This window comes from Anabrus simplex, chromosome 2, assembly GCF_040414725.1.
Source record: "Anabrus simplex isolate iqAnaSimp1 chromosome 2, ASM4041472v1, whole genome shotgun sequence".
Taxonomy (NCBI): Eukaryota; Metazoa; Arthropoda; class Insecta; order Orthoptera; family Tettigoniidae; genus Anabrus; species Anabrus simplex.
The window spans coordinates 167,597,883-167,620,825 of record NC_090266.1 but is presented as its reverse complement, the minus strand read 5'-3'; the positions used below and the strand labels follow the sequence as shown (position 1 = coordinate 167,620,825).

The window sequence follows — 22,943 nt, the reverse complement described above, 5'->3', positions numbered from 1 at the left end:
CACTAGCCTTGCATCTTGGTAGGTGTGCTAAGCACCAACTGATGAGCCCAACTTAGCACACGAGGGCGAAAATCAGGCAACCAAGAATGAGTTAGCTGGAAAATTTATAATGTCCAATAACGGACCATTATATTGGTAATACTCAGGAGGCTGATTGCAGTGGTTGCCCACTGGGCGATGGGGTCGCCACATCCCTATGCCTAGTACAAACTATAAATTTCATTAGAGTTCCATACTGACTTACAATTCTCAAATATTAATTCTTGAAGGATTTTTGTATTTATGGGATAACCTTTTCAGTACAACTTAGACTAAAGACTAAAGCTGAGTATTGAATTAATCTTATTAAACAATTATATGTAACATGTTTCAACCCATATTGGACCATTTTCAGCTAGATTAAACAACTGAAAAAACATCCTAAAAACTACAAAAATATATTTTGAAATGTGATACAAAATGGATGAAAAAATGGATGCTTGTTAAATTCTTTTTTCCAACTTGAAGTGTTTATCTTAAAATATCTTCTTGTTTCAAACTTAGTAAATGTTGGCAATTTTGTTATGCAATATTCTTGTCATAAAGCTCGTCCAAATAGTTATCAGGATAAGACTATGTCTCACTTCCAAAAATTGATGCCTGCCTGGCCATCAGATGATACAGATGTTGATTCGCATAGGGAACATGAAATAATTGTCCTGAATGAGTAAATTTATAATACCAATATAATGGTCCGTTATTGGACATTATAAATTTTCCAGCTTACTCATTCTTGGTTGGCTGCGTTTCGCCCTCATGTGCTAAGTTGGGCTCATCAGTTGGTGCTTAGCACACCTACCAAGACGCACTGCTGGTGGCTTCAAGTAGCCCATGCAGTGACCTCCATGGTATGCACTAGCCTTGCGTCTTGGTAGGTGTGCTAAGCACCAACTGATGATGAGCCCAACTTAGCACACACGGCCAAAAATCAGGCAGCCAAGAATGAGTTAGCTGGAAAATTTATAAAGTCCAATAACGGACCATTATATTGGTATTATAAATTTACTCATTCAGGACAATTATTTCATGTTCCCTATGGGAATTAACATCTGTATCTCCTTTGTATTGGCAGGTAAACCATAGACTTAACTGACATGAGGAAATGTGTGTCAGGCACTGACCATCTAGTGCATAACAAATTATCAACACGAAGATCCATGGTAAGCCTATCAAGCCAGTGGTAGCATCTCCGAATTGCTTTCAACAATCAAATGAGCCTCGGATTGACAAAGTCTTTGAGCAGGTCTGGCAGGTATGACGGCCAACATGGCTCCGACGAAAGACAGATATGTCCGAAGAACAATGTAAGAATTGGGACTATGAATATTTTGACGCTGACTGGAAAAACTGAAGAACTTATTGATATGATGAAGAGGAAAAATCTATCCATATTGGGAATGAGTGAAACAAAATGAAGAAAGGCAGGTAGCAAGATTCTCAGAGATGGCTGCAAATTAGTATGGAGTGGACGCGAGGAAGAGGCCAGAAATGGTGTAGCTTTCCTGATAACAAGAGACATGGATGCCATTACCGAAGTATCCTATGAGAATGATAGGATCATTAAATTATCTATGCAGCTGGAGTCCACAAATTACATGGTAGTGCAGGTATATGCACCACAGGTTGGATGTAGTGCTCAAGAGAAGGAACAATTCTGTCAAGATCTAGAAGATATAATGGATGAAGAAAATGTCATCATCATTGGGGACTTAAATACACAAGTTGGGACAGACAAACTTGGTTATGAGGAAATCGTTGGACCACATGGGTTTCGGAACAGAAATGCAGAAGGCGATTAACTGCTTGATTTGTGCAGAAGAAATGGATTGATCATCAAAAATACCTTCTTCCAAAAACAAGACAGACACAAGATAAGAAGATATAGCTGGGATGGAAAACATAAGTCTCTCATCGACTATATCATCACTAACAATGGAGGAGGGAAATATGTAACTGATGTCAAAGTAATCCCCAGCGAGAGTATGGACAGTGATCATAGATTATTGATTGCAGACCTAAGTCATGTGGCTAACACAACCCCGAAGAAAAAAAGAAAACGTAAAGTGAAGACTTGGAAATTAGAAGAAGCCAAGCTGAAGGAAGAATATAAAATAAGGATACAGAGACACTTACCAAAAGGGAAAATGAATACAGTAGAAGAAGAATGGAAAATTTTTAAGGATACTTTGGTGGGTGAAGGTAAAGACCTGTGTGGAGTAACAGGATCGACCATGAAAGGAAAAGAGACACCTTGGTGGAATGACAGAGTCAGAAAAAGAGAAATTGGGCAAAAAAGATGCTAGGCAAAGAAAAGCAAAGAGATGCACAAGATCCAGGTGGCCAAGAAATAACTAAAATACAGGAACTCTACAGGGCAAAAAACTTACAGCTAAGAGGATAGTAAGAGAAGAGAAAGAGAAAAAATGGAATGAGTTTGTGGAAACGTTGGAAGAGGACAGCAGAGGAAAGAAGAAACTTCTTTACAGAGTAATTAAAAACAAGCAAAATAACCTATAAGGCATCAAGGTAATGGAGCAGGACAGTGGATCAGTAGTACGAGAGGAAGATGGAATCAGGAGAGAATTCAAGACCTTCTTTGACAAGCTCCTGAATGGAGAGGCATCAAATGTAATTCAAAACAGAGAAGAATCTGGAAAAAGTGAAGAGCCCAGTAAAAATATGGAGCCACCAATCATATGGCTGGAGATAGAGAAGAGCCTTAAAAGTATGATTAAAGGGAAAGCTGCAGGAATAGATGAGTTAAGTGTGGACATGTTAAGAGCCGGAGGAACCCCAGCAATCCAATAGCTATATAGACTCCTAAAGGTAGTATGGCAGAAAAATACCATCCCAGAAGACTGGAAGAAAGGTAAATTGTACCTATATTCAAGAAAGGCAGCAGACAGAATTGCACCAACTACCGTGGCATCACTCTACTCTCTCATGGACTAAAAATTCTGGAAAAAATTATAGAGAATAGGCTACAAGAAAGTGTAGAAGCACTTTTAGAAGAGGAACAATATGGCTTTAGGCCTGGAAGATCAACAACAGATCTTATATCTACTGTTCCTTGACATCAAAGAGGCCTATGACAGCATACCAAGGGAGCTTATTTGGGTGTGCCTGAAAAAGCTTTAAGTTCGAGACAGTCTAACTTCAAAAGTTAAGGTGCTTTACGAGAAAACCAGAAACTGTGTAACAAGTCGGTTCTGGACTGTCAGACTGGTTTGAGACAAAAAAGGGAGTACAACAATGTAGTGCTTTGTCCCCCCTATTATTTATCATTGTAATGGATACCATATTACAGGTGCTAAAACAAAAGGGGCATCAAGACTTAAAATCATTTGCATTTGAAGATGATGTAGTAATTTAGGGTAACTCAGTGAAAGATGTAGAAGAGAGACTGCAGGGGTGGAGTCAGGAGTTTGGGAGATATGGATTTAACATCAACGAGGCTAAAACAGTGGTGTCGAAGGTACAGAAGGGTGACAATCAGCTAGAAATCATGCTAAATTGCACTAAGCTGGACAGTGTCACAGAATTTAAGTACTTGGGTAGTATAATGTCCAAGGTTAACTTAGCTAAATATGAAGAAAACAGTTGAATCAGCAAAGCAATACATTTTTACCTCCTAGTAAGACAACTACTATGGGATAAACAAGTACCACTCAAAACCAAGATGACACTGTATAAATCATACTACACCCCTATCCTCACATACAGCCTGGAAACTGCTATATTAACAAGAAAGGACAACTCAAAACTCCAAGCAGCAGAAATGAAGTTCCTATGCACAATGATCCAGAAGACCAGGAGGGATGAAATCAGGAATGAAAAAGTCAGAGAAGATGTAGAACTTTTTTTTTTTTTGCTAGGGGCTTTACGTCGCACCGACACAGATAGGTCTTATGGCGACGATGAAGATGTAGAACTAGAAGACTCCTTACTCCAGAAGATCCAAAAGGCAAGACTGAAGTGGTTTGGTCATGTGAAAAGAATGAGTGCCAACAGGTCTGCAAGAAAGGAGTATGAAAGAGAAATCAGGGGAAAAAGACCAGTGGGCAGACCTAGAGAAAAATGGACAGACTTAGTGAAGAAGGATGTAGAGGAGAGGGGTCAGGATTGGGAGCAGATTGTGAATGAAGAATGGTTCATGGACAGAACAAAATGGAAGGGGCTCGTATACCACACCTGGGAAACTGGAGTTGGTCAACAATTATGATGATGATGACTAGAATTATATGATAAGTAATCAGGTATTTGGGGAATGACACAGAAGGGAATGTAATTGTAGCAGATGATCTCAACTGACTAAAAGTTAACTGGAAAGGTAATGCCAATGACAGAAAGCATACTGGTAACCAACAAATAGTGAATAAGTTAATCTGGGAAGAAAAGCTGAATCAGAAATTGGTAGAACCAATCATAGAAAAAGTAATATTTGAGGCATGGAGTTGATAACACTAGAGGAGCTCTATAGAGACACTGAAGTTGTTGATGGTATAAGTAAGCACAAATCTGGTTTTGTTGGAGTTAAAATAAAGGCGATGGAAATGAAAGTTATAAAAATAGGACTACCAGGCATGGGGGAGTATTCAAAAGGTAATTATGATCAGTAGAAGATGGTAAATTAAAATACAAACAGCTCATGGAATGGGTTTAGAGCAACTGAAGGATACAAGTGGAAAAAGATCAGGGTCCACCGAAAGTGAAAAGTGAGAAATTACTACCAGTAGGTAACTAGTATTTGAATCTATCATCATGTTATATATGACTAAGCACCAGTAGCGTAGCCAGGATCGCCCAATGGGGGGGGTTACAGTTACAAAATTAAGATATAACATAATGAAACTGCGTGTGCGTGTCTGGTACGCGCATGTATGACTGTCATAAGGATACGCCCCAAGGGCTCTGAACTTTGGAGCGTGAGTTGGCGACCACGGGGCCCTTAGCTGAGTCCTGGCATTGCTTCCACTTACTTGTGCCAGGCTTCTCACTTTCATCTATCCTATCCGACCTCTCTTGGTCAACTCTTGTTCTTTTCCGACCCCAACGCTATTAGGTTTGCGAGGGCTAGGGAGTCTTTCATTTTCACGCCCTTCGTGGCCCTTGTGTTCCTTTAGCCGATACCTTCATTACCTTTGGCGCTTTGCTATATGAGGAATGGTAATTTGTGTGTCCAATTGAGAAGCTTTCTTGCTTGCTTGCATAAATATGTTTATGAACTCCTCTTCTGCGTTTCCTCTGATCTTGATAATTCTGTCCTCCACAACATTAGCATATGAAAATGCTTTTGCAATGTCCAACTCTTCACTTTGAAAAAATCTGCTAAGAAGAGCACTTACATTAAATACTTGATTTAGTATATGTAGAGCATTAGTGCAGGCTTCTTTATTATTCCATTGTACTATATTTTCAAGAACTGCAACGACGGCATCAAACAGTTCTAGAAATACTGCAATTGAGTCATGGCGCTCCACCCATCTTGTTAGACACAATGCTTTAAGCCTCGTTTTGTCACTTTCAGGAACAGTGGCATCTATCGATTCTTTAAATGCATTTAACCTTTTAGGAAAACTAAGAAATGAACAAATATTCCCCACAATACCCAAACAGTTTCTGATTCCTTGGATTGAGCATGCATGGGTTATAGCAAGATTGAGAACATGTGAACTGCAGTGCACGTACAAAGCCAACGGGTAGGTCTCCCTTATTATCGCTTGAACGCCATTAAACTGCCTACTCATAGCGTTAGTTCCATCATATCCTTGTCCTCTTATATAATTTAAGTTGACTCCTATCTTCTTAAGCACATCAATTATTTTGGCAGCCAAACACCTTCCAGTGGCGTCAGTGATCGGTACAAACTGGAGGAAGTCCTCCCTGAGTGTCTGACATACCGAACACAACGTGACATTTGTTCCATTCCAGAAATGTCACTTGTCTCATCGGCCATTATAGTGAAACACTGTGATCTGTTCACTCTGCGCACGATGTTTTCAACAATAAAGTAATTGCATACGTGAATGATCTTGTTTTGATTTGTCGGCTAATGTACATAGCATTGCGGCTGCTTGTAAGCAAATGAGGTTTTAAATCCTCATCCCCATTTCTTGCACGAAAATGAAGGAAAGTACTAAAGTTTCCATCATTTTCAGTAGGCTCTTCATCATTCAATATAATGGGTCCATCGTCTCTATGTCCTCTAAGGGGTAAACCTTGGCGGCCACACAAAATGATAGTTTCGATAATAGGAATAATCATCTTTCTGTTGTCTTCAATTTCCTTTTTCATGTTCTTACAATTTACTTTTCGTCGCACCGACGTAGATAGGTAGATACGTAGATGGGACAGGGAAGCAACCATGGCCTTAATTAAGGTACAGCCTCAGTATTTGCCTGGTGTGAAAATGGGAAACCACGGAAAACCATTTTCAGAGCTGCCGACAGTGGGGTTCAAACCCACTATCTCCCGAATGCAAGATCACAGCTAACTGTACGGCCAACTCGCTCGGTTTTACGTACATGTAACCATGTAGTTACGAAAGCATGGTAAGATAGTTAACAACTAAGTGAACTAATTTGAATGATTATAAAATGAGTAATTCATCTAAGAAGAGTCGAATATCGGTATTATTTTTATTTTATTTTCAAAATCCACTTGGTGGCTGCGTAAAGACAAAGAATACACTATAACAACTTCGTTAAATATAAGGATTTTTTTTTGTAAATGATAAACCCATGATCTTTGTCTGGCGAATATAAGTGGTGTCTGAATGAGTGTCAGAAGAGAATCCCTGAGCGCTTTGAGGTCCTTGGTACTGATGTTGAAACTCGTCTTCTTAGGGATTGTCCCTCTTGCACCGATCATGAGACCCCTCACTTCTACGTCGTCAAGCTCGTATTTATTGTTGTTATATGGCTCTGTAGGCAGGTAGATATACTTCTTTTCTCTGTCTACTTCATCTGGTTGGTCGTACAGTAACAGATTTGGCCTAATCCAGCTTTAAAATCTAGTTCAATTTGAAGTTTAAAAACATAATTTTCGAAACGTTTGCACTTGACAAATGGGAGCATAGTTTCTATTGAGGCGAGAAGATAAACAAACCACCGTCACCGTTTCAAAAATCTTTTCTGTTTCAAAGCATCGATGTAGCTGACATGTACGGAAGGACTGAGCTTCTGTTCACGCAACACACGGTACACGAAACGTTGTGGTGTCGAGGCATCGAGACAGCTGATTGAGCCGGCGGTGTTTCGAAACACACACACACTACGACCAAAGAGCTGCCGCGGCAGTCATGCAGACACCTCCATACTGACTTTGCATATTCCAACAGTTAATAGACATTATCTATTTTCTATTATCTATTATCTATTATCTATCTATTTTAAGCAATGTTTATTTAGTTTATTGTTAACTGTCAGTTTATATTTATTTTCTTTTTGTGAAAGTTCCATGGGGGGGGTTCTAACCCCCAGTAACCCCCCCCTGGCTACGCCCCTGCTAAGCACAAACGATTTGTGTTTGAGAAACACTGAGTTGGAATTTCAGCATTGTATGAAAGAATGGTCCCGGGCATGACATTAAACTGCTACTACCGAGTGACCACCAGTATAAGTGGTCCTCCTCTACCAAGTGCCAACGGCCTCCCCGGAGGGTGGACGAGCAGGTAGAGGTCCAGGGCACCCTCTTGTCCTTGGGGTGGGAAACTGCCCCTAAAGGCAGAAGAGCCACTGGATGGCCAATGGCATAGGATCAGGAAGGCAAGGGGAAACCACCTGATTATCATCCGATGAGCGCATCATGCAGAGTCAAGAAATGAATATTGCTATGCTGCGCGACCCGAGTAGCGATCGACGTCAGTTTGGGTCCGGGCCGAACGATGTGAAATGTGCGACCGGACGTGCAGAGGTGAACGATCAGGCCTCGCGCAGTAAATCTACTACTGATCGACCAAATGCAGACCAACTTCACAAAGGTAAAGCAATAGCTACATGGAATGTGAGAGGGTTACTTCAGACGGGAAAATTTCGCATTATAGAAAGAGAACTAAAGAAACATCAAATATACATTTGTGGACTGTCAGAAACTCACTGGAAAGTATGTGGGCATTTTGGAACAGATGACCGTGTAATATACATCGCCGGGGCAAATGATACAGGTCAAAATGGCATCGCGTTTCTTGTTGATAAGTGGATATCCCAATATGCTGAGGAATACAGACCTATCAATGGAAGAATACTGACCCTCACTCTCAACACCAGACCATATAAACTACACCTGATCCAGGTATATCTAACCACCATCACTGCAGATGACCAAAAAATCGAAGACTTTTATGCAGACATGGAAAATACAATAGCATCACTTAAACTAAGAGGTATTACCACCATATTGGGAGACTTCAATGCAAAAGTAGGAACCACCTCGATGGACAACCACTTGTGAGAAACTGTAGGACAGTATGGCCTGGGCGCACGTAATGGGCGAGGCAATCGGTTGATACAGTTTGCAACCGAAAACAATCTTTCCATTATGAACACCGTGTTTAAACACCACAAACGCCGTCTCTTTACGTGGACCTCCCCGAATGGGCATGTTAAGAACCAAATTGATTACATCCTTGTCAATGAAAGATGGACAACCTCCTTCCGTAATGTGAAAACAAAACCTAGTGCCGAATGCGGATCAGATCATCGTTTACTCTGAGCCTACCTTAGAATCAAACTGAGCAAACCAGTTGTCAAAATAAACTCAAAAAAGTTAGCGGCCCCTGAGCCAGTTGCTTTTCAAAAACACTACGAAGCACTGGGCCACCTGACTTAGAGGGAAATCGTGACATGGCTTGGAAGAGAATTGAAGAATGGATTACAGATGCAGCAAGCAAGGTCCCAAAGATGAACACCGTAGTGAAGCGACAACACTGGATGACTGACGAAATTTTGGCACTAGTTGAAATGAGACTTAACATCTGGTTCACAGTTACAGATCCAGAACAACAAGGACGACAATGAAAAAACTGAACAGTGATATCAAACATGCTTGTAGAAGAGACAAGAATGAACACATTAAGAAACTATGTGGAGAACTAGAGCCGCATGCAACAAAAAATCACAGCACAGAACTGTACAACAAGGTAAAATACTTAGCATGAGAGTTTATGCCTAAGACTCAGATTATTAAAGATGACCAAGGGAATATCATCACAAACGCAGCGGGCATCGCCAAAGTATGGAGAGAATACTGCATCAAGCTGTTCACTGATGACCCACAACCAATGCCAGGTCACCAGAACCCAACAGACTTTGAACCACTGATCCTTAGAGAAGAAATGGAACATGCAATAAAAAAGCTTCGGAACCGGAAAGCACCAGGCCAAGATGGAATCACTGCTGTAATCCTAAAGAACATGGGTGACCTAGGTGTCGACATCCTGCACAAGTTATGTCAGAAGATATGTACATCTGGAAATTGGCCGAACCAGTGGTGCCACTCCGTCTTCATACCACTGTTCAAGAAAGGTTCTCCACTTGATTGTGCAAACTATCGAACGATAGCCCTCATCTCCCATGCAAGTAAAATCATGCTCACGGTGCTGAACGAGAGGCTTTGTTTGTTCCAGGCAAAGGAACTCATGAGCAGATCCTAAACATCCGGCAGCTCATAGAGAAGACAAGGGAGTATAATATCAAGATGTTCCTGTGCTTTGTGGACGACAAGAAAGCCTTCGACAAGGTAAAATGGTCAAAGCTCTGGGCTATACTCACTGAGATGGGGACGCCGAGACATGTAGTGTACCTGATCCAACAATTGTACTCTTCGAACACTGCCACAGTGAGAGTTAATGGCGACCTCTCAGATGTCTTTTCTACTTGTGCTGGAGTGCGACAAGGTTGCATTCTTTCCCCCCCTCCTATTTAATGTATACAGTGAGTATATTATGAGGGTGATTCTCGAGGACTGGAGTGACGGCATCACAGTTGGTGGCAGGACAACTAACAATCTCAGATATTCAGATAACACTGTGATTATTGCAACAGATGATCATGAACTAGAAGCCATCATGCAGAGGTTAGATGAGCAAAGCAGAGAATATGGTCTTGAAATCAACAATAAAAGGACCAAAGTGATGATTGTAGACCATTTTAATGATGATGATGATGATGATGATGCTTGTTGTTTAAAGGGGCCTAACATCGAAGGTCATCGGCCCCCCAGACCATTTTAATAACAACAGACCTGCCATAACAAGAATTGCGGATTATGAGGTTGTCAGTCGCTATTGTCACAAATACTGGGGACTGTGAACCTGAGATCCGCGAGCACATTGCGATTGCGAGAAGTTCAACAGCAAAATTTACTCGCATCTGGAAGGACACCTCCATCACTTCCAAGACAAAGCTCACCGACATGCGAACTCTGATCTTCCCTATCGCGACCTATGCAGCAGAAACTTGGACGATGAAGACGGCAGATCTCCGCAGGATTGATGCTCTAGAAATGTGGTGCTATAGGAGATTACTGTGAATACCATGGGCAGCACACCGTACTAATGAATCGATCCTGCAACAGCTCGGCATCAGAACAAAACTGTCGACCCTTATCAACCAACAACAACTCGGATATTTTGTTCATATTGCCAGAAGACAGGAGGCAATGGAAATACTTATCATGGAGGGAAAAGTCGAAGGCCGAAGACCTAGAGGACGTGCGCCGTTATGATGGATGGACCAGATCAAGAACTTGACAAGGATGAGCTTACAGCAAGCAAGTCACCATGCCCAAAGCAGAGACTCCTGGAGAATGATCACCAAAAGGATTGTCGTGTGATGTCACTACACCCTTACGAAGGGTTGGACTAAGAGAGAGAGAGCTGAAAGAATGATCAGAGTCTCACTGAAACCATGGAAGAGCGATCACAGTCCGTAGGCAGCACTAGAGCGCACGCGCATGCCAAGTGTTAACATCTGCTGTTTCCTGCTGAGTGCCGTGCCTTTCTGTATTGTTTATCCACCATAAGCATGCATGCGTAATTATAATTTTTGCTGTTTTGTTTAGTGCTTGTTGCTTCAAGTGTATTAAAATGAATACAGATATGTGTAGTGATGATAAGGTGACATGTCAGAGGTGAATTGCTTACCAAAAAGAAAGCCGTAAATGGACGTGTGAAAGATGAAGCAAAGAAGCTGAAAACAAGAGGTTAAGTTTCTGGTGAGGACAGTTTATGTACAAGACTGCAGTGTTTCCAGAATGTGCATCCTGATGAAAGAAATTATATTGTGAAACAGTTTAATGAAATTAAGACATGGAATAAACAAAGTGCTCATTTGGCTGGATTAATTACAGTTAAGCTCGTACATCACCAGTGACCTAGAAAACTAGTGATGGGCTGCGAATGGACTCGCGAAGACTCGAGTCTGGGATCGTAAAACTCAAGGTACTCGAGTCCGCACTCGAGGCCGAGGACGCTGGCAGCGTTATCTGCGAGCCGTGTATGGAGACAACACGATGCTTAATATTGTAGGTAGGCCAAGGACAAATATTGGGTCCGTTTCCCAATAATGCACAGTGATATAATGTACAAACTGATGTTGCGATGCGGTACTTAACATCACTTTAAAGAAGTGTGTTCACAGTCACCCTTTGAAGCAGTCGTTAATCCTGAAGCATACACACAGTACCTTACCGAAAAAATAAGTACGATATTATACGGCAGGACAAAATACCGGAGGTGGAAACAATATAATTGTTATCCTTGGATACCTCACCAAATGCCCAGAGCATTCCTTCAATCAATTGAACGTTGTGGACGTTTAACTAGGGCATTCGTTGTTTTACTGCACAACAATATATACAACCGAAGATGTACAGTATGCCGTATTTACATGAATGTATAGATCTACACAACAAAACCATATTGTAACGTAAACTAAGGAACGTGTGGACACAGGTGCTTATGAACCACACTACAGCTCCATGGCTAAATGGTTAGCGTGCTGGTCTTTGGTCACAGGGGTCGCGGCTTCGATACGCGGCAGGATAGCAAATTTTAACCATCATTGGTTAATTTTGCCGACACGGGGGCTGGGTGTGTGTGTTGTCTTCAACATCATTTCACCCTCATGACGCGCAGGGCGCCTACGGGTGTCAAATCGAAAGACCTGCATCTGGCCAGCGGAACATGCCCTCGGACACTCCCGGCAATAAAAGCCGTACGCCATTTCATTTTACCGGCGCAGTGTGAAATTGTAGAGATCAGGCAGGACGAACGAACATTTTCGACTAATCTATTTATATTATAGAGGGCATTATTGTACGTTCGTGACTATACAAAGATTACCTGACCGCAAAGCTTTTAAAGCTGTGTGTGGTATATCTGATCTCACAATTATGTGAACATTGCTCCCCTTACCGAACCTTGCGTCTCGCACTGTGTGTTCAGATGAATCTACATAACTAGCGACTGTGTTAAGATATTTTAAATGTGAAATAGGGATACAGCTAGATCGTTATCTTTCCTAATCTGCGTAACCTCCAGGGTTGGTCTTTCCCTCGCACTCAGCCAGGGATCCCACCTCTACCGCCTCAAGGGCAGTGTCCTGGAGCGTGAGACATTGGGTCGGGGGATACAACTGGGGAGAATGACCAGTACCTTGCCCAGGCGGCCTCACCTGCTATCCTGAACAAGGGCCTTGGTGGGGGATGGGAAGATAGGGAGGGATAGACAAGGAAGAGGGAAGGAAGCCTACAATGAATAGTTAAATTATGTTCCTAATCTTCACTCCGTATCTCAAGTAACCAAAGGCTAACCTACTGGGCGATATAATGCAAATATGCAAACTCATATCCTCATATCGAGGTGGTGCAGCTCCTTTCGAGAAAACCCCCATTGCAGGTGAGCTGCATATACCATTTCAATCACATACCAGCTTTCCTGACATTCTAAAATTTCTGACGGTACCGGGAATCGAACCCAGGCTTCCAAGGCTGGGAGTTAATAACACTACCCGTTAGGCCTACGCTACAGAGACGCTCAAATGAGCGAGTCCAACTAAATATAGACGAAGGAGAAAAGGAAGAATGTCATTGTGTGACAAACTAAACGAATGGCATTTCGAAACAAATATGTTACGGTCTTGCACTCGCGTGTTTCTCGTTACGGTCATCATTTACGTAGCTGTTGTAATAGTGCTTAATGACTGGTGCGTTTATTGCGACTGCTCGGCAACAGGTCGCAGTTACGGAACGTGACGGCACCTTGGAGACTCGAGTACTTCGCACGGGTTACTCGGCGAGGCTTGGACTCGCCAGACTCGATTCTCGCGAGTCCAAGCGTCACTCGCGCACATCACTATAGAAAACCAGATGATGAGGTCAGTCAGATATTATGATTTATCATATTCATACAAAGTCCGTGGTGTAGGGGATGGTTCTGCTGTAGAAATCCATGTGTATTATGAAGCTTTTTCTGTCTACGTTTGGAATTTCTCCTCAACAAGTCCAAAATATTAAAAAATCATTAGCAAAGAAAGGAATACTCCTGTTGATCATTGTGGTAAGCATTCAAACAGGCCACATGCACTTAAGCGAGAAATGCCCATTCTCATTTACTCATTAATAGGCTCATTGATGGGAAGAAAGGCCTTCTATAAGAGATTATATTTGCCAGAAGAACCTGGTGTTAAGAGACTGCATGAAATGTATTCATAGAAATATGCAGCAAACAGTGTCTCCTACAAAAAAATAGGAGAACGTTTGTTACAAAGTTCAATATATCATTTGGGTATCCACGTACTGATACGTGTAGTATATGTGACCAACATAAAGCAAATGAAGAGAGAATTGAGGCTGAGAATTTGAAATTTTCAGCATATTCTGCTGAGGAAGTGAAAAAGCTTCTAGAGGAGGAAAAGACCCTTTTCATGAATATAAAGCTGCACAAACTGACAGCTGATACTTTTCATTGGAGGAAAAGGCGAGCTAGGAAGGAAGCACAGAATTCAGAAGAATGCGAGGCAATTTCAATGGATTTTGGATGAAATCTTCCTCTTCCTAATTTAAGCACCAATGATGTTTATTAATGCTGTCAGTTGTCCTTTCATACATTTAATGTACACATTCTTTCAAATGGAAAAGTGTATTTTACACTTATGATCAGACTGTGACAAAGAAGGGGGGTGATGATGTTGCCTCGATGTTGTACCATTTTTGTAGTGATATTCTAGAACTTATTTGTGCTCATTGCACATATTGTGTAACTCTTGCAATGGACAGAATAAGAACATAACAATAAAGCTGCTGCACTACATGACTACAGTACAGAAATGCTTTGACTCTGTTATCATGACATTTCCAGTGCGAGGTCATTCATATCTAAAATGTGACAAAAATATGGGTCTCATAAATCAGTGCTTTCTGGCAGAAGTCCCTGAGGATTGGAAGGATATCTTCAGAAGTGCTAGAGTAAAGCCATCCACTTTCTAAGTTGTGAATGGCACACAAAAATTGTTCCACAAATGGGGAGAATTTTTGGAACAAAGACATAAGAAGAAATTACAATGCCCAATTCAACCCATCCTACAGCTACATTTTGTTCAATCAAAGGCAACAATGTTTGGTCATAAGGAAACTTACAGTGGGATATATAGCTACAGCGCGATCAAAGATACAAGAAGCAAAACCTTGGACAAAAGAATGGGTGCAAATGAACCAGCCGAATGCTATGCATGTGCTATTCCCATATCGAAGGAAACATATGACGACATCCAGCATCTTAAGCAATTTTGTAGGTCAGATGCTCAGATGCTCACAACCACTCCAGATGCAGTGGCTGAAGCTGATGATGTTTAGATGATAGGTAAGATAAAATAGAGAAAATTAATTTTATATATACTTCTTGGTTAAGCAGTACTAGAAACTATACTAATAGTAGTCTTCCTTAGCTTCATATTTCAGATATCAGTCAATTCACCCATTCTTCTCCAGAGGTTCTGAAGGAGGTCTCCATTAAATCAGTGTAAAGAAAAGTGTGTTTTTATTGTTAAGTAAGATTTTGCCGTATCGAGGGAACATAACAGCTTGAAGTGAATCACAAGAAAGAAGCAAACTACTGTTATTAGTGAAATGTAAAACAAGGACATTTATAGTAATTACTAATAAGTAATATTAATTGGTGTTCACTTTGATTGTTAACTTAGCATTTTATGTAGATATATGATGAAAACAACATGCCTGCAATGCAAATTGTTCTAGTTTGGTCACAGAATAATAACAAAAATAATTACTTGTATTTAATCCCAGGGAAAAATGACCAGGGTCCATTGCATGTTGAAATGTTTAACTCATTTGTAACAACAAATACTGCAAGAGGAGTAAACTTTATGTGCATGTTTGCTTCAGACAGATGGTTCTTTGATATTAGCATTACATAAATTCTCTAGTTCTGAATTTCTGTTTGAAATGAGTCTTCAAACATTCAATTTACTCTCCTGAAAAATTTGCTTTATGTTACCCTCATCCTTTCAACTGTTGAGAAGTGTGAAAACAGGTATGTACAGTACATTAAAATATGGCAAGGAACGTTAATAACCTGCTACATTATAACAGAGAAGTAAAAAGAATAAGAAGGATGTGCAGATTAGTAAGAAATAAACTTTAGTGGAAGTAAGGAGAGACTGAAATAACTTGCTAGGAAATGAATTTAACAACAATGTCAGCTAAGGATAACATGATGGCAAAAATAACTGGCAGTCAAATAAATTTTAGGTAAAAATGGAAGTGTATGTATAGGTATACTAAGGCAGAAACATGTTTCAGAAAGATAATTCTAGGGATCATTAATGAACAAGGGGAGTGTATACATGAGGATTTACACAAGGCAGAAGTATTCTGGATATAAGGATAATGTCCATATTTAGGAGGTGACTAATACTAGCAAAGTACTGAAATTACCTATGATAATAAAGACATTTACAAACAGGCAAAAAATTTGACACCTTGAAAAGCAGCTGGGATTGATAAGATATCTGGGGATATACTAAAAGAAATGGATTGGGATACAGTGCCACATATGAAAGACTTATTTTGTTACATGTGCAAGAAGATATTATACCAAATGAATGGGAAGTTGCTATTGTAGTTCCATTATACAAAGTGAAGGGTGACAGACATAAAGCAGATAATATAGACCAGTCAGCTTGACTTGTGTTGCTTGTAAGCTCTGGTTATGTTAGACACATTTGTAATATTACTAACTAGTTTGGTAGAATGTTCAGGGTTAAGAATTGTTATTCCAGTGAGGCTGAACAAGGCAGATTCTAGCAAGATATAGGAGATATTTTAGATTCAGTTGATCAAATGTTCTATATTGATGTTGACCTGCAGGATAGGTCGTAGGAGAATTTTCACAAAAATCAGGGCTATTGGACTATGAAACAGTGGTTAAATGTGTGACTAAATTTCCAGAAAGCAGAACTCAGAGAATATTAGAGCAGTTGATGCATTAATAGTGTCCCGCAAGGGAGTTGTATTGGATATTTAGGTTTTCTTATATGTATAAACTAGCAAGATACCCGTGCTTCGCTACGGTATTATACTGAAATTTATAATTGAATGCTTATTGTTTTAGATATATAATCCGCCGAAATTCGCGGTCTGACTCGTTTTCTGCGAGAACCCACCAAAATTCCCGATCTGACTCGTTTTCTATTAGATTACGGCATGTTTCCTCCCATTTTTCAATCTTCTTTTCCAGCAATCGATTTCGTTCTTCCCGGGCTAGGCTCAGGTATTCCTCCCGGTCAGTTGGGTCCGTAAATCTTTGCCATCTTTTCCTATAATCATTTTTAATATGGATAAAATCCTTCAGGAGATCCGGCGTGGTGTCATATTGGGTGACTAGAAGGCACTGAACCCGCGGCCGGACTGCATTCTTAGTCATTACCCGTCCAGGAGCCGTTTCCAGCGCGGTCCGCACATTTGACGACGGTCCGGAACATCATCATTATTATTATTATTATTATTATTATTATTATTATTATTATTATTATTATTATTATTATTATGTGTTGCTGGAATGGATGATGACAGGAAAACCGGAGTATCCGGAGAAAAACCTGTCCCGCCTCCGTTTTGTCCAGCACGAATGTCACATGGAGTGAACGGGATTTGAACCACGGAACCCAGCTGTGAGAGGCCGGCGCGCTGCCGAGGATCCTTATAAGTACATTAAGAACAGTAAAATCAATTGGTCTCACCTCCTTCTACACCCCACCGCCGTTAAGTTTATTTACCGGCACCCCCCCCCCCAAAAAAAATTAAATGAAGGCTTGTTTCTTATGTTTAAAGAAGATTTCAAACACCAATGTTCACGTCTATTACCTTCAGTTTTTAGATATAAGTATCCCCATAAAAATAATTTACTTTTTTCACTTCATTTCACACTACTCCCCACCCCCCTAAGTGAATTTTCCCGCAAAAAATACTTGTTTCTTTAATAGTAAAGGATCTTCTAAATACCAATTATCACGACTCTAACTTCTTCAGTTTTTGATTTATGTGTCCTCATGAAAGGAATTCAACTCCTTTACACTCCCGCCCTCCAAGATGGTTTCCCCCCAAAACGCGTTTTTCTTTGTTTTTAAAGGAGATCCAAATACGAATTTTCACGTCTGTAACAACTTTAGTTTTTATTAGATGTATGTATTCTCATTCAATTAATTTAATTAATTTTTCAATTCTTTCACCCCCCCCCCCCTCATTGGATTTTCCGAGAATACGTGTTTCTTTATTTTTAAAGCAGATTGCAAATATCAAATTTCACGTCTGTAACATCTTCATTTTTGAGATATCAGTAGCCTAATTAAAAGAATTCAACACCATTTTCAGTCACTTTTACCCCCCCCCCCCTCCACCCAAGTGGTATTTCCGAAAGCTAAAAATACACGTTTCTTTATGTTTAATAGAGATAAAAAATACCATTTTTCACTTCTGTAACATGTTAAGTTTTTTGAGATAAACTGTAAAAATTCTCATTTTAAAATTTCACCCCTTTTGAGTTCCCCTTAAGTGGAGTTTCCAAACACAAATCACCTATGTTTCTTTAGATTTACAGGAGATACAAACACCCACCTTTTACGTCTGTAACATTTTACGTTTCCAAGATATTCTGTAGATATAGTCTTTCAAAAATTCACCCAATTTGTCACTCCTGTTTAACCGCCATTAATTGGATTTTCCAAAACTAAAAAATACGTGTTTCTTTATTTTTAAAGGAGATCCCATATACAAATTTTCAGTTCTGTAATATCTTTCGTTTCTGAGATATGTGTATCCTCATTCAAGGCATTGAACCCATTTTTCACCCTTTTACACCCCTCCTATTGGGATTTACAGGAAACAAAAAATACGTTTTCCTTTATTTTTAGAGGAGATTCTAACTACCAATTTTTACATCTGTAAATTTTAAAGTTTTAAGATGTATACACACTCATTTTAAAAAATTTACCCTCCCCCCTTTTTACCCCCCAATATTTGGATTTTCCAAAAACGAAAAAATACGTGTGTTTATTTATTTTTAAAGGAGATTCTATATACCAATTTTCACATATATAACCTTTAAAAATTTTGAGATAGATACACTCATTTTAAAATATTACTCCCTTTTCACACCCCCCCTAAATTGGATTTTCCAGAAACAAAAAAATACGTGTTTCTTTATTTTTAACGGAGATCCCAAACCCCAATTTTCAGGTCTGTAATATCTTCAGTTTCTGATATATAAGTAGCCTCATTAAAGGCATTCAACCACTTTTTAGCCCCTTTTCACTCCTCCTATTGCGATTTTCCGAAAACAAAAAAATACGTGTTCCTTTATTTTTAATGAAGGTTCTAAATACCAAATTTTACATCTGCAAACTTTAAAAGTTTGGAGATATAGATTCCTTCATTTTAAAAATTCACCCCCTTTTCACCCTCCCATTAATTGGATTTTCCAAAAACAAAAAATTACGTGTTTCTTTATTTTTAAAAGAGATCAAAAGTACCAATTTTCAGGTCTGTAATATCTTCAGTTTCTGAGATATAGGTACCGGTATCCTGATTAAAGGCATTCAACCCATTTTTTCCCATTTTCACCCTTTTTCACCCCTCCTATTGGGATTTTCTGAAAACAAAAAAATACGTGTTTCCTTATTTTTAAAGAAGGTTCTAAATACCAATTTTTACATCTGTAAACTTTTAAAGTTTTGAGATATAGAGCAACTCATTTTAAAATTTCACCCCCGTTTTCACCCCCTTAGCGAAGGAATATCCAAAAATCCTCTCTTAGCGAGCACCTACGTCTTAATATGAATATATCCCCAAAATTTCATCTCTTTATGTCCAGTAGTTTTGGCTCGGCGATGATGAATCAGTCAGTCAGTCAGTCAGTCAGTCAGGACAAGTTATTTTATATATATAGATGATATGAGTAAAGTACAGAAATCGCATGTAAGGCATTTTGTGAATGATATTATGATGTTTAGATACGGTAGTACATAAGTTATAGGACTGTGAGCAACTACAAATATCCTGTAGAATATTGTGAGAATGACCACAGAAAATGGCATGATGGTAAACATGATGAAAAAGTCAGAAAAGCCACAAGGAAATGTCCTCTCAATTTTAATCACTGTGTTGATCGTCTGATAGTACATCATGAGACCATTGTAAGTACTTAGGTGTTAATATACGGAACAATATAAATTGGGGTAATTACTTTAATGACGTTGCAAATAAATGGTAAGAACTTATGAGTTGTAGTAAGGGTGTAAAGGAAAGTGTTTATAAGTCTCTGATAAGACCCCAATGAGAGCATGGTAGTGTATAGGACCCACACCAGGATTAATTGATATAAAAACTGGAAAAGATCCAAAGGAAAGCAGCATGATTTGTTCTGAGTAATTTCTGACAAAAGAGCTTTGGACTGGGAAGACCAGGGAGTAAAGAGACAAGTTGCTCACTTTAGCAGTATGTTCCAAGTAGTCAGTGGAGATATGGCTTGGAATGATGATAGTAGATGAATAAATTTGAGTGAAGTTTCTGAAGACAGGAAAGATCATTAGTGTGAATATTTATAGTATGAGGGCTTAGAGATTGGAATACATTATATCAAAGGTAATATTTGATAAATTTCCAAATTCTTTGAAATCATTAAAACAAAAGACATGTAAACAATTGACAGGCCCTAGGGAATCTGCTACCTAGATGACAGCTCCAAATACAGTTCAAGGAAAATTGGTTGATAGGAACAAAGGAGAAACACACAAGGAGAAATGGTTCCCAAACAATAAAAAGGGACAAACAAATGACAAATAAAGCTATATATACAGATATAAACATGAAAAGAAAAGGAACACATAATAGGATGACTAGTCAGTATGGGAACAGAAGCAGTTCTTTTCAATCTGTTCCTAGTTAGGTGTTCCTGTTCCATGCCCTTTCAAAATATGATTTGTAAATTATGCTACATTGTTTGATGCTTTAAGAGGATATTTCAACTGAACATCATTTTCACCTCATGTGTTCACCACCATCATCAGAAGAAATGAGGTATAAATTAATTACATAATTAAATGATAAAATTGGTACTATACTCACATATTAGGAATTAACTCCTTCATATTACTAAAATCAGCAACAAATTCCCACACATATTTTGCTTTGGAGTTCTTTATGTCAAATTTTAGAGTATAATGGTGCTCCTTAGACCGAAAAGTGAAGTAAAGTATTATTGCCACCACTGTTACCAACACAACCCTCTTCTTGAAGAGGCGTACTTGCATTTTGGCTGCAAAAAAAAAAATAATTTGTTTATTTAATACATTTCTGCAGAAAATTTCATTGGTGGAGCATCACAAAAAACTGAAAAATTACTTTAAAAACACACATGAAGTTAAGGAGTTGGTAGGGATAAAGATAATTATTGATGTATTCCAGGAGAGTTAGATAACTAAACTCAAGAGAACATCAATTTTGCAGTTGGTGTTAATGAATGTACACTCAGTAGTAGACATAATTTTACAGTTTCATAAAATATAAAATATATTTTCCATATTTCAAATCACTTTAAACACTTTCAACAAGGCAGTAATAGTTGTTTTTAACTGTCCTTACATTGATGTATCACTATCATTAGAGACATGATAACATTTTCTGTTTCATCAAATGAAAGAAAAGATAGTTATTATTCCCATCCAAGAAAGTGCAAATCAAAGCATTATTATGGTTCTTAATATTTACATTTGCTTCAGAATACATTTATGGCTGGTTGAACAAAAAATAGCTCCTTGACCCAGGAAATAATGTAACTGCACACCTGGGCAAAATTTTGTAGGTGGGTTAATGTCTAAGTGGCAGGCAACATTGCATTTGCTGCAGCTGAATTCTACTAAGCACCAACTAAGGATGACATAACCCTTAGGAAATGCACCTCTGTCTCAGAGAATAGAGAATAAGAACACAGTGTTCTTCAAATGATCTTCAGCGAGTTGCTACAACAGTCAAAGAGGCTGCCCCTCCAACCATGCAAGTTTTGATTGGCCAATGCCCAATTAGAATGGACTAAATAAGTTACTAAAAATAGTTGTTTAAGACTATGTTAAGCAACATTTCTTATATGCTTCATAATTATAATCACAGTTGAAATATAGTAATTACTCCAGAGAATTTTTTATAATACCTACCCCTATCAGATATGCAATGAACTAAGAATCTCGAAGCCTAGGATAGAGATGTTTAAGTCTGCCTGCAGATAAATACGGTTAGAAATACTCCAGAATGAAGAAATTAGACAGAAGTATATGGATGTTATTAGTAGGAAGTTCTAAATAACAGACAGTCAGCAGGTTCAGGATGAAGAAAGAGAATGTATAGCATACAGGGATGCTGTAGTAGAAACAACAGGGAAATGCTTGAGAACAACTGTCTTTAAAAATAGGTAAAGGCAAACATTTTGGTGGAATCATGAAATAACAGTAACTTGTAAATGTAAGAACAAAGCATATCAAAATTTGCTCCAGACATTAATTGATTTACATATGGAATTGTACATAGACATACGATTGGAACCTCGCAAGTGAAGGGGATGTGTGTGTGTGTGTGTGCTGAGTGTAAGCAAAATAAGAATAGTGCTCGAACTTTACAGGGCACTTCTGGAATAACTGCTTAAAATACCAGGTATATGGAATGAAAAATGGTATTAATTATTTTGAAATGGTGTTGTTAGCAATAGTGATCTTGGTGCTATTGGTGATTGGAGGAGTGGACATTAATCCTGGGCCCCTGAATTTGGAAGATTTTGAAAAATTAAGAGTGTGACGAAGGAGGTGAGCCAAGCCAACATGACAAGGAAGTTGATTATTGATTGGAATAAGGATATAAATGATCTTTAAAACAGCCTGGAAGGTGAACTGCCAGAGATTACACAAGGCCTAGAAAAATACCAAGGAGAGGAATACTCGTTGCTGAAGAGATATCACATGGTGTTGGAGCAGCGTACATAAAAACTGAAAAGGCAGGCCAGGAAAACAACACTTACACAACATAATAGATGCCCCATCATATATGGCATTAACAGGAAGTGAGGGGAGAATAATATATCATTATTAACATGTGTGTTGGAAGTGATAAGGAATGAGAGAGAGCTGTACTGAATTTGATGTGAATGACATACAAAGAATAGGTAGAAATCAAGGAAATGGGTCTAGAAAGTTGCAGCTGGCATCTGCCAAGAATTTAAAGGGGACAGAGGTTGGATTAATAGGGAGATGGGCCCTGAGGAGAGAAATGAAATGAAAATTCTTTGATTCCATTGGGGTGAAGCCAGAAAGGAGTGTCTTAGAGCTTTCATAAGAGGCAAGAAA

General features: G+C 39.1%; 1 protein-coding gene across 2 annotated transcripts in view; it reads right to left on the bottom strand.

Annotated features, from left to right (window-relative positions):
* The window catches only part of LOC136862723 (uncharacterized), a 123,724-nt gene that overhangs the window by 52,433 nt on the left and 48,348 nt on the right, over positions 1–22,943 (bottom strand). For both annotated transcript variants that reach the window (XM_068226500.1, XM_067138945.2), the window contains one exon: positions 20,680–20,869. In XM_068226500.1, the coding sequence (XP_068082601.1) occupies positions 20,680–20,864 (185 nt within the window). In that variant the 5' untranslated portion in view covers positions 20,865–20,869. The remainder of the gene's footprint in view (positions 1–20,679; positions 20,870–22,943) is intronic.